Source organism: Triticum aestivum, chromosome 7D, assembly GCF_018294505.1.
Source record: "Triticum aestivum cultivar Chinese Spring chromosome 7D, IWGSC CS RefSeq v2.1, whole genome shotgun sequence".
In the NCBI taxonomy this organism is placed as follows: Eukaryota; Viridiplantae; Streptophyta; class Magnoliopsida; order Poales; family Poaceae; genus Triticum; species Triticum aestivum.
This window is the reverse complement of record NC_057814.1, coordinates 19,672,367-19,685,988: the sequence shown is the minus strand read 5'-3', so window position 1 is coordinate 19,685,988 and position 13,622 is coordinate 19,672,367. Positions and strand designations below refer to the sequence as shown.

General features: G+C 52.1%; 1 protein-coding gene across 1 annotated transcript; it reads right to left on the bottom strand.

The window, feature by feature from the left end:
* Window positions 1-477: 477 nt before the first annotated feature.
* On the bottom strand, window positions 478-1,788 carry LOC123168863 (uncharacterized). The gene has a single exon (XM_044586725.1). The coding sequence runs from the start codon at window positions 1,651-1,653 to the stop codon at window positions 742-744; it is 912 nt and encodes a 303-aa protein (XP_044442660.1). The 5' UTR covers window positions 1,654-1,788; the 3' UTR covers window positions 478-741.
* Window positions 1,789-13,622: the final 11,834 nt, after the last annotated feature.

Sequence of the window (13,622 nt, the reverse complement as noted above, 5' to 3'; positions counted from 1 at the left end):
CGTGCGCGCTCGAGCAACTGCCATGGCTGCGAGCAGGTGGAAGGAGACGGAGAGTACATAAGAAAAGGATAAAAACACGTATTAACGTAGGAGGTGCCAGGCACGGTGTGTGTTATCCGCCGGCTGAACCATAGCGTTTTCCATATAGTAATTGTTCTTAAAGGGATCAGGGATGCTCGCTGAGAGATTTATGATGCTGAACTACCGAAAATGCCCATGGCGCCCAAGTATACTTTTGGTGTAGTATTCATGCATCCAGACCATCTGATCACAAAAAATAAACGGCCCAAAACCAATTGATGTTCTTTAAAATGTCTCATATTCAATTGTATCACAGACAAAACAAATGATTTTTTTTCATGAGGTTGAAGTGGATGCTAGATTTTTCGTGAAGAGTACAGTAGAAATGATTCCATAAAAAAATCCACAGGATTCAATTCTACTAATAAAACCACCAACATATGAAAAATTCCTATAAAAGAACCTTCAAATCAAAGGTGCCTTTAATTTATCAAGCACATGTGACAACATACACAAATTTCACAAATATACATACGAATTTTATCGGCTCGAACATATCGAATACCACCAATAACGCACAGCACAATCCCGGCATCACTGCTGCGCCGGCCAAGGATGCCTAGTATGGCGGCATCACCACGTGAATTTTACGGAAAAAAGTACAAGCCACCGGCACACCGTCCAACGAAACGCTGGAAAATCAGGGTGGAAACCGAGGTTTCAACCGTACAAACATCGCCCGTCCCATGCAGGAGCTGCCGGACACCCGGAACCACCACCGTAGTAGTACGGCGCCGTCATCGGCGGGTAACAGCTCACCGGAGCAAAGTCTACTGTGGGGTACAAACTGCTATCCGGCTCCCCCACCATCGGGTAAATTCCACGGCTCGATGTCTCCTGCAACGGTGGGTAGACCGCAATCGGCTCCGGTGAGCTTGAGCACGTGACCGTGTCGGCGTTCACCGGTGGGTAAACCGCGAGGTGCTCCAGTGGCCCCCACTCCATCACCGGGTACATCCCGGAGGACGACACCGTCGACTCAGGCGGCGGCGGCGGGGGAGGGGCCGGGCTAGCGGGCGATACCGGCTCGCCGTCGCTGCTGCGGTCCTCCTGGTCGTCGTCGATGGTGCTTCCGTGGTGGAAGGCGTACGAGAAGGAGATGACGCCGTTGGGCTGCCTGCCGTCCGCGGACGCGGCAAGCTGGTAGGACACGCGGCGCGTCCTGCCGTCGGCGACGAGGTCGGAGAGCGGCACGACGGCCGACGCGGCGAGCACGTCCCCGAGGACGGCCACCTCGGCCTTGAGCTCGAACCGCACGAGAAGGACGCTGTCGTCGTGGTCAACGTGCCCGTCCTTCTTTTTCCCCGCGGCTTCCTGCTCTGACGCCAGCGAGGCGTCGTCGGGAAGGCGGAGCCGCAGGCGCTCGTCCCACTCGGGGTTCTCGCCGCCGGCGCGGTCGGTGGGGGTCTTGACGCGGTGGCGGCGGACGTTCTTGCCGGCAGACGACGGCGTGACGGAGACGGAGGCGTAGAGGCACGGCGTGTGGAACGGGAGCGACGACCTGACGCCCCGGCACGACACCCAGGTGATGTCGATGGCCGCCGGCTCCGGCCGGCGCCGCAGGCAACCCATCCGCAAGAGCTCGGGGTCCCGAGGACTCGACTCTGGGTTGCCTACTTGGCTTGGTGTTGGTTAAGAAGGTGCTGGGCGACGCGGTGGCGGGAGACGACTGGAGGGAGGAAGTCGATCCCGAGCGAGGCTGCGCGTTTGATACCGACCGGAAATCAAGTCGGTAGGTTTGGAACGGGTCCGTGTCAGATTAATGGCGCGGCATTAACTTCGGGTTGCTGTCACGGACTGGAGGAGGTTGCGCGGCAACTTCTTCTTCTATTGTGGAAAAAGCTACGTGCAGGGAGAACTGGGTGATAGACAGGGAAGTCACGAAGACTTTTCCCTTGTTTTTGTGCGAAGGAGGTAGACTTTTCTTGGGTGTGCGTGTGTGGTGGACAAGAACTGCAGTGGAAATCTACAGGGAGTTGGGGACAAGACATCTGTCATCACGATGAAACCTTGAGAAACACACAACGAAACCTCATGAAAGCATATGTGACGGTTCTAAAGAGTTTCATGGAACAGTGAGCAAGAAAGCCAGACCATCGCCCACTCGTGCTCTCGCGTTGCCCCGAATGGGCGACGAAACCCTAGCCGCCCGAGCCACCCACCCCTCCTCTCACTCCCTCCCCGCCGCCACTAGAGGACGTCACCTGCCGCCGTGCGGCCTCCAGTGAAGGCGGTGGTAAGGCTCTCTGCTACCCTGCACCGTTGTAGGGACCTTTGGTCGCGCGGGGAGACTACCCTGGTTCTGTGTTACGGCCCATGGCCCTCAGGCCCCAGCAGCAGACGACGAGGAGGACACCGCCACGACCAAGGCGACTGGGCTGGAACGACCGCGTCGCCAGGCCCAGCCCAACAAGCGCTATACAGGCCCAGAATGGAACACCAGCAAGTAGGGTTAAGTACTGCGCCCTCTCCCTGGGTGCGGGGTGTGGAGAAACTAGACACTGGACGGCGGCGGCTCCTCCTCTTATCCCCATTTCTTTCCTCTAGAACCCTAATTCTGCTACTCAATCCTGTATCCTGTGGTGAATTCGAGTGAAGTGATAGCGGGGCCTTAACAATTGGTACTCAGAGCCACTAGATCCAGCCAATTTTTTTCTCTCCACCCTCCCCAATCTGGCGGGGAGATTTCCATCCATCATCCAGACAAGAAGGGGCAAGGCCACGACGATGGAGGAGCACACCAAGGCGATCGCGGATCTGTCCGCGGCAATCACGGCCCTCACCACCAAGATCGAGGACATCCACCCCGTCGTCCAAGAGCTACAAGGATGGCGGCCCCAGATCGAGCAGTCCGTGGAGGAGATCCGATCGGAGGTGGGTCACTTGCGGACTCAGATCGACAAGGCCACGCTCCCATCGCCGGTGGACAAGGCCACGACGACCGCTCCACCACCTCCCTTTCCGCGGCTCAGCGAGCTTCCGCCGCTACTCCCTCACATCGCGGAAGGATCGCGGCCCCGATTACCACCACCGACGGCCGACGCACCTCATCTGCGCGCCGTCGACATCTCAGCTCGTGGTGACACCAGTCACGGGCCCGATGGCCACGGCGTTTTCACTGATCTTCGGGGGAAATCGTCAGGGGAGATCCGCACCCCGCGATTACCTCCGGCCACTGGTACGTCCGACTTCTATCACCATGGCGAGCAGTCATTTGCTGGGGATCGTGGGTACTTTAGATTGCCACCACCGCCGCGGTTTGATTTTCCATTGTTCGATGGATCCAATCCGCGTGCCTGGCGTCTCAAATGTGAGGCATACTTTCGGGTGTGCACCTTGAGTGCGGACACATGGGTTAGTTGTGCTGCGATGTATTTCACCGACAGCGCACTGTCATGGCTGCAGTCGTCGCAAGCCCATTTGCATTACCAGGAGTGGGGGGAGTTTGCATCTGTTATTTGTGCACAGTTTGGTAGGGAAGAGTTTCAGAATTTGTTGCGCCAGTTCAATCGCTTGCGACAAATGGGCACTGTCACAGAATACGCAGAGCAATTCACTCAGTTGATGCATAACTTATTAGCTCATCATAGCTCTTGGGATCCTGCATTTTTTGTCACCCAATTCATGGATGGATTGCAACGTGATATACGTGCTGCAGTTGTTTTACATCGACCCCAAACGCTGGATACTGCTGTGGATCTCGCGTGTTTGCAGGAAGAAGTGGTGGAGGCTCTTCGGCGGGACGAGAGGCGCCACCCCGCGCTGCCGCCAAGCTCTCAAGGGGGCCGGGCAATCCCTCGGATGGCCCTGCCCTTACCCCCACCACCATTAGCAACCGCTCGGCAAGGGGGTACTGCATCAGAGTCACGCCCACCGGAGACGACTCGAACTCCACCGAACGACGACAAGCTGGCGACCCTTCGGGCCTACCGTCGCGCCAAAGGGCTCTGTTTCACTTGCGGCGAACGCTGGAGCCGCGAGCATCGTTGCGCGCCAACTGTGCAACTTCATGTAGTGGAAGAGCTGATCGAGATGTTGCAAGGGCCAGTACAACCGACACCATCCACAGAGTCCACACCAAGTGAAGCTGACTGTTGCGTGCTCTCGCAAGCAGCAGTAGACGGTGCTGAAGCGCCAACGACCATGCGCTTACATGGCTGGGTGCAAGGCAAGGAGGTCCTCATGCTTGTGGACTCCGGTTCATCCCACAGCTTCGTGAGCACTGCTCTGGCCACTCATCTCCAAGGAGTTAAGCCCGCTCAACGTGCTCTATCTGTGCGGGTGGCAAATGGCGGTATTCTGCAGTCTGACCAAGAGATCCCAGCGTGCAAGTGGAATTCGCAGGGGGTCGATTTCACCACCAATCTCAGGGTTCTTCAGCTGGGCAGTTATGATGTAATTCTTGGAATTGACTGGCTGGCTCACCATAGCCCGATGAAGGTACACTGGCTGGAGAAGACCATGGTGTTTCAGCATGATGGACGAGAAGTGCAACTCTGTGGGGCTCGAGCAGATGTCACCCAGTGTCAAATGATCTCGGGAGCGGAACTACACGAATTACTGCAACATACAGCGGTGGCCAGAGTGGTCAAATTATGTACCGTGGCAGAAGACACGAACGATCCTCCAATTCCTCCGGAGGTGGCTGAACTCTTGGAACAGTATGCCGCACTGTTCGAGGAACCCAAAGGTCTGCCACCACAACGCTCGTTTGACCATTCCATTCCCTTGGTGCCAGGAGCTCGACCAGTCAACATACGACCCTATCGGCACAGCCCGGCCCAGAAAGATGAGGTGGAATGGCAAGTCACTGAGATGCTAGCTCAAGGAATAATTCAGCCAAGCTCCAGCCCTTTTGCGTCACCGGTCCTATTGGTTCAGAAGAAGGACTTGACTTGGCGATTCTGCATTGATTACCGGCATCTCAACGCAATCACAATCAAGAATAGGTTTCCCTTACCAGTGATTGAGGAACTTCTCGATGAGCTGGCAGGGTCGTGCTGGTTCACTACCCTCGACTTGCGCTCTGGCTATCATCAGATTCGCATGAAACCAGAAGATGCCCACAAAACATCCTTCAAAACACATCATGGTCATTTCGAGTTCAAGGTGCTGTCATACGGCTTGACGGGAGGGCCAGCTACTTTTCAGGGCGGGATGCACACGGTACTGTCACCCTTACTGCGCCATGGAGTCCTCGTGTTCATCGATGATATCTTAGTGCACAGCAAAGACAAGAAGACACATGTGACCCTGCTACGACATGAAATCAGCGGGGAAGGTGTGCAGACGGATAACAGAAACATCAGCGCGGTTCAGACTTGGCCAGTACCCACGTGTGTGAAAGAGGTGCGCGGTTTCTTGGGCCTTGCGGGATATTATCGGAGGTTCGTCCGAGGATTTGCAATCATCAGTCGCCCCCTCACAGATCTCTTGAAGAAGAATGTGGTGTTCAGATGGACTCAACTCGAAGAGGCCTCATTCAGAGAACTCCAACAGGCGTTGGTCACAGCCCCGGTGCTCGCCTTGCCGGATTTCACTAAAACATTCAAGCTGGAAACTGATGCTTGCGACCAAGGAATTGGCGCAGTCCTCTCACAGGAGAAGCACCCGATTGGTTTCCTCAGTCGCGCATTGGGACCGCGCAATCGCATGCTCTCCACCTATGAAAAGGAAGGCCTGGCCATTCTCTTGGCGGTAGACCACTGGCGTGCGTATCTCCAGAATGACGAATTCATCGTACACACAGACCAGCGCAGTCTCATTCACTTGGAGGACCAGCGACTAGCGACACCATGGCAGTAGAAGATCATGGCCAAGCTGCTCGGGCTCCGCTACCGCATCGTCTACAAAAAGGAGTGGATAACCGTGCCGCTGATGCCTTATCGCGCCGGCCGCCTGTCCCTCAAGGGGACCTCGCCACTATTACATCAGCAGTACCGGCCTGGCTGGAGGAGGTGCAAAAAGGTTATGCTGAGGACCCGGCAGTGCAACGTTTGCTCGCCCGGCTAGCCACAGCGCCAGGAGAGCAGGATGGTTTTCAACTCAGCCAGGGGGTTATCAAGCAGCACGGCCGAGTTTGGTTGGGCGACAATGTGGCGTTACAAAAGCAGATTCTCGAGGCTCTCCACACCGAGCGATCGGTGGTCACTCAGGGTTCAACGCCACATACCGCAGAGTGCGGCGACTGTTTACATGGCCGGGACTCAAGCACCACATCAAGCTCTTCGTGGACGCATGCCAGACCTGCAAACAAGCGAAGCCTGAGCGAGTTCGATACCCAGGTCTCCTCGAGCCACTGCCGGTCCCCACTCAAGCTTGGCAGATGGTGTCATTGGACTTCGTCGATGGGCTGCCTCGTTCATCAGGATACAACTCCATTCTAGTGGTCGTCGATAAATTTTCACGGTACGCCCATTTCATTGCCATGTCACATCCATTCACAGCCTTCCAAGTTGCTCAAGCTTTCGTGGCTAACATCTACAAATTGCATGGGCTGCCGGAGTCGATCGTATCGGATCGCGACCCGATCTTCACTAGCGTCTTATGGAAGGAGCTGTTCCGGTTAACTCATACCAAGCTGCGCATGAGTACCGCACGACACCCGCAGACGGACGGGCAGACAGAGCGCGTGAATCAATGCATGGAGACCTTCCTGCGCTGCTTCGTCAATGCTACGCCAACCAAGTGGTACACCTGGCTGCCTCTCGCGGAATTCTGGTACAACACCTCGCCGCACTCCGCGCTGGGCACCACTCCCTTCGAGGTCCTCAACGGACATGCGCCAAGATACTTCGACATCATCGACCCCGTGGCGTGCGCGTCACCGGACCTGGCGGACTGGCTCCAAGACAGGGCGCAAATGGTACCGCTCATTCGGCAACACCTGCTGTGCGCATGCCAGCAAATGAAGGACTCGGCGGACAAGCGTCGCTCAGATCGCACGTTCGCGGTGGATGATTGGGTCTTCCTCAAGCTCCAACCGTATGTCCAGCGTTCGGTTGCGACAAGGAGCAACCAGAAGCTATATTTCCGGTACTTCGGGCCATACAAGGTGTTGCAGCACATTGGTGCAGTGGCATACAAGCTCCAGCTTCCACCGACCAGCACTGTGCATCCGGTCTTCCACGTCTCGCAGCTGCGTCAAGCCCTTCCACCAACGGAGCAAGTCCACCAGCAACTTCCAGCAGCAGCAGTGACAAGCCCCGTTCCCGAGGAGGTTCTGGACAGTAGAATGGTGCAGCGAGGCAATTCCAGAGTCCCACAGGTCCTTGTTCGCTGGACGGACCAACCGGCGGAATTTGCAACCTGGGAGGACTGCATCGAGCTACAGCAACATTTCCCGAATGCTCCAGCTTGGGGACAAGCTGTGTCTGAATGAGGGAGGGATGTTACGGCCCATGGCCCTCAGGCCCCAGCAGCAGACGACGAGGAGGACACCGCCACGACCAAGGCTACTGGGCTGGAACGACCGCGTCGCCAGGCCCAGCCCAACAAGCGCTATACAGGCCCAGAATGGAACACCAGCAAGTAGGGTTAAGTACTGCGCCCTCTCCCTGGGTGCGGGGTGTGGAGAAACTAGACACTGGACGGCGGCGGCTCCTCCTCTTATCCCCATTTCTTTCCTCTAGAACCCTAATTCTGCTACTCAATCCTGTATCCTGTGGTGAATTCGAGTGAAGTGATAGCGGGGCCTTAACATTCTGGCTGGTGGTGTTGACCTCTCCGATCGCGTGGGCGCCGGTTGGATGATGGAGATGCTTAACTGCTCGGTTCTTCAGCCTCCTTCATTATGTTACCCTCCCCTCCCCCCCGGATCCGGCATGCTAAGGCTGTCAGATCTGGCTCAAGAGGGTGTGGTGGAGGAAGCCTGAAACGGGAGAATCTCCCCTGGTCGACTCCGCATCGATGTTGAATAGACCCAACTGGAATAAGTATGTAATGGGGCAAAAACCATTGCAGACAACCAAACATGTCTACATTATTCAATGAAAACAAATCCAGCTGACAGTCACGCAGGGTTCCATGGGTCGACGTATTACCAATTTTGAACCGTGATTTTTTGGGGTAAATATCTTTATTTCACAGGTCGAGAAAAATGTTAATTATTCTTTAAAATAGAAAATATATTGTGGAAAATGAAAATAATTTCTTGTACACACATTTATTTATTTTTTTATTCTAAAAAATGTTTATTGCTATTAACAAAATTGTTCGAGTATAAATTTATTTTATTCATGTATGGTTTATGTATTAAAAAAATTCCATGCTTTATTTTAAAAGGTTTGTATATATATGAAGTAAACTATTTTCATCACATATTTCAAAAATGTTGATGGCACCCGAGGAGGGGGGGGGGGGGGTGTTGTTCTACAGAAGGTCAACGATGTTTATCCTCTCTCTCGCTCTAGTCTGAGACAAAGCGGTAGGGAAGATAAAGATTATGTGGGTAGGTGGGGGGGGGGGTGTGTTCTAATCTGACGGTTACAGGTACACTAATCCAACAATCGTGTTATGACTGGCGTGGCGCTTGGGCCGGTCCACTGGCATAGAGCACTGGCCTTCACTATACTTCTTTTGGGAACTTCTTTTATCTGATTTTACATGACTTTTTTATCGACTTGGAAAGTGTTTTGGGTGGGCTACTTGTTTCTTTGACTCCAACTTACTCAAGACCCTAACATCGCATTGCCTTCTCCCACATCCCTTCGCCTCAGAGACACATAGACGGTAATGGCTGCCACTTCTGGTTTAGAGCAATGCGTCGGTGACCATTGCTGGAAGCCGCAACCACTACTGGATGTAGGACCGTCACCGCCGATGCTCGCCGCCCAAACGTTAAAGTTATTAAACAGGGTTGAACCATACTCTGGTTCAACCGCGTGGAATTCTGCGATTCACATCGATGAATTACATCGCCCGTTTCGATCGATCACCACACTAGGCCTCCGATTGCCACCTCATGATTGTTGGATACAACTTAACATGTGCACGATTCTAACCAGTCCTCCTTCTTCCATGCCTCCGCGGGCCCCACATGCATCCCGGCCGTATCTAGCCCCTGCCCGTTCGCGGCTCCACGGTGGCACACTTGCACCATCCGCCGTTTCCGCTCCGCTCGCTGCACCGCCCCACCTACTCCGCATTGTGCGCTTGCACGAGGAATAGTTGGCTTTGTCACTCAAGCATCATCAGCTCGCCGCCCTAGTCACAACATGTTCATTGCCAGTTGCAGCTCCGCCACATGCTTGCCGCAGTTCCCAACCTCGTCCGTTGCAACTTCGGCACGCCCCGTCGCAACAACATCATGCGTCGATCGCAACACCCGTGCACGACCTTTCCCGCCCACGATACCCCCTTGCAACACCCACACTAGTCCATTGTAGCACTAACACATGGAGCGTAGCTACCTTGCAGCGCTGAGCTGCCGGTGTAGCAATATTGCAACGCGGTGCGGTGGACACCGTCTCCTGTGGCAACATCTCTGCTCCGGAGGAGGTAGGGGACAGGGGGGGTCACGGTTGAGGAGAGATGTGAGAGGGGGAGTGTTGGGGAACGTAGCAGAAATTCAAAATTTTCTACGCATCACCAAGATCAATCTATGGAGTAATCTAGCAACGAGGGGAAGGGGAGTGCATCTACATACCATTGTAGATCGCGATGCCGAAGCGTTGCAAGAACGCGGATGAGGGAGTCGTACTCGAAGCGATACAGATCGCGGTTGATTCCGATCTAAGCACCGAAGAACGGTGCCTCCGCGTTCAACACATGTGCAGCCCGGTGACGTCTCCCACGCCTTGATCCAGCAAGGTGAGAGGGAGAGGTTGGGGAAGACTCCATCCAGCAGCAGCACGACGGCGTGGTGGCGATGGAGGAGCGTGGCAATCCCGCAGGGCTTCGCCAAGCACCGCGGGAGAGGAGGAGGACTTGGTAGAGGGGAAGGGCTGCGCCAGAACTTGGGTGGTGGCTGCCCTCCCACCCCTCCACTATTTATAGGTGGGGGAGAGGGGGGCCGGCCCCCTTAGATCTCATCTAGGGTTGGGGGCGGCGGCCAAAGGGGGGAGGAGTGCCTCCCAAGTCAAGTGGAGGCCCTCCCCCTTAGGGTTTCCCCTCTCCCATGCGCATGGGCCTTGGGGGTGCTGGTGCCCCTGGCCCATTAAGGCTAGGGCGCCCCCTTTCAGCCCATGCTGCTGTATTGGACGTGGTGGAACATTTTCCGGACCTCCGGAATCCTCCGGAACCTTCTGGAAGCTTCCCGGTACAATACCGAAAAACCTGAACTTTTCCCGGAACCCGAACAACAACTTTCCATATATAAATCTTTACCTCCGGACCATTCCGGAACTCCTCGTGACGTCCGGGATCTCATCCGGGACCCTGAACAACATTCGGTAACTACGTACATACTTTCCCTATAACCCTAGCGTCATCGAACCTTAAGTGTGTAGACCCTACGGGTTCGGGAACCATGCAGACATGACCGAGACGTTCTCCGGTCAATAACCAACAGCGGGATCTGGATACCCATGTTGGCTCCCACATGTTCCATGATGATCTCATCGGATGAACCACGATGTCGGGGATTCAATCAATCCCGTATACAATTCCCTTTGTCTATCAGTATGTTACTTGCCCGAGATTCGATCGTCGGTATCCCTATACCTTGTTCAATCTCGTTACCGGCAAGTCTCTTTACTCGTTCCGTAACTCACATCATCCCGTGATCAACTCCTTGGTCACATTGTGCACATTATGATGATGTCCTACCGAGTGGGCCCAGAGATACCTCTCCGTTTACCCGGAGTGACAAATCCCAGTCTCGATTCGTGCCAACCCAACAGACACTTTCGGAGATACCTGTAGTGTACCTTTATAGCCACCCAGTTACGTTGTGACGTTTGGTACACCCAAAGCATTTCTACGGTATCCGGGAGTTGCACAATCTCATGGTCTAAGGAAATGATACTTGACATTAGAAAAGCTCTGAGCAAACGAACTACACGATCTTGTGCTAGGCTTAGGATTGGGTCTTGTCCATCACATCATTCTCCTAATGATGTGATCCCGTTATCAACGACATCCAATGTCCATGGTCAGGAAACCGTAACCATCTATTGATCAACGAGCTAGTCTCCTAGAGGCTTACTAGGGACATGGTGTTGTCTATGTATCCACACATGTATCTGAGTTTCCTATCAATACAATTCTAGCATGGATAATAAACGTTTATCATGAACAAGGAAATATAATAATAACCAATTTATTATTGCCTCTAGGGCATATTTCCAACAGTCTCCCACTTGCACTAGAGTCAATAATCTAGTCCACATCACCATGTGATTAACACTCATAGGTCACATCACCATGTGACCAACATCCAAGAGTTTACTAGAGTCAACAATCTAGTTCACATCACCATGTGATTAACACTCAATGAGTTCTGGTTTGATCATGTTATGCTTGTGAGAGAGGTTATTAGTCAACGGGTCTGAACCTTTCAGATCCGTGTGTGCTTTACGAATATCTATGTCATCTTGTGGATGCTACCACGCGCAATTTGGAGCCATTTCAATTAATTGCTCTACTATACGAATCCGGTTTACTACTCAGAGTCATCCGGATTAGTGTCAAAGTTCACATCGACGTAACCCTTTACGATGAACCCCTTTTCACCTCCATAATCGAGAAAATTCCTTAGTCCACTAGATACTAAGGACAAGTTCGACCGCTGTCATGTGATCCTTTCCCGGATCACTATTGTACCCCTTGACCAACTCATGGCAAGGCACACTTCATGTGTGGTACACAGCATAGCATACTGTAGAGCCTACGTCTAAAGCATAGGGGACGACCTTCGTCCTTTCTCTCTCTTCTGCTGTGGTCAGGTCTTGAGTCTTACTCAATACTCACACCTTGTAACACAACCAAGAACTCCTTCTTTGCTGATCTATTTTGAACTCTTTCAAAAACATGTCAAGGTGTGTGTTCTTTGAAAGTATCATCGGGCGTCTTGATCTATCTCTATAGATCTTGATGCCCAATATGTAAGCAGCTATATCCAGGTCTTCCTTTGAAAAACTCCTTTCAAACAACCCTTTATGCTTTCCAGAAATTTTACATCATTTCGGATCAACAATATGTCATTCACATATACTTATCAGAAATGTTGCAGCGCTCCCACTCACTATATTGTAAATACAAGTTTCTAACAAACTTTGTATAAACCCAAAAACTTTGATCACTCCATCAAAGCGTATATTCTGACTCCGAGATGCTTGCTCTAGTCCATGGAAGGATCGCTGGAGCTAGCATACCTTTTAGCATCCTTAGGATCGACAAAACCTTTCTGATTGTATCACATACAACCTTTCCTTACGAAAACTGGTAAGGAAACTTGTTTTGACATCCATCTGCCAGATTTCACAAATGCAGCTAATGCTAACAGGATTCCAACGGACTTAAGCATCGCTACGGATGAGAAAATCTCATCATAGTCAACTCCTTGAACTTGTGGAAATACTCTTTGCCACAAGTCGAGCTTCATAGACGGTAACATTACCGTCCACGTCCGTCTTCTTCTCAAAGATCCATTTATCTCGGATTTCATGGCTTCTAACCATTTGTCGGAATATGGGCCCACCATCGCTTCTCCATAGCTCATAGGTTCATCGTTGTCCAACAACATGACTTCCAAGACAAGATCACGTACTACTCTGAAGTATTACGCATCCTCGTCGTCCTACGAGGTTTGGTAGTGACTTGATCCGAAGTTTCATGATCACTATCATAAGCTTCCACTTCAATTGGTGTAGGTGCCACATGAAACAACTTCTTGTGCCCTGCTATACACTAGTCGAAGTGATGGTTCAATAACCTTATCAAGTCTCCACCATCCTCCCACTCAATTCTTTCGAGAGAAACTTTTCCTCGAGAAAGGACCTGTCTCTAGAAGCAATTACTTTTGCTTCCAGATCTGAAATAGGAGGTATACCCAACTGTTTTTGGGTATTCTATGAAGATGCATTTATCCGCTTTAGGTTCGAGCTTATCAGCCTGAAACTTTTTCACATAAGCATCGCAACCCCAAATTTTTAAGAAACGACAACTTAGGTTTCTCTAAACGGTGTCGTCTCAACGGAATTACGTGGTGCCCCTTTTAAAGTGAATGCGGTTGTCTCTAATGCCTAACCCATAAACGATAGTGGTAATTCGATAAGAGACATCATGGTATGCACCATATCCAATAGGGTGCAGCTATGATGTCCGGACACACCATCACACTATGGTGTTCCAGGCGGTATTACTTGTGAAATACTTTCCACAATGTCTTAATTGTGTGCCAAACTCGTAACTCAGATACTCATCTCTATGATCATATCACAGACATTTTATCCTCTTGTCATGACGATCTTCAACTTCACTCTGAAATTACTTGAACCTTTCAATAATTCAGACTTGTATTTCATCAAGTAAATACACTCAGCATCTACTCAAATCATCTGTGAAGTAAGAACATAACGATATCCACTGCATGCCTCAGC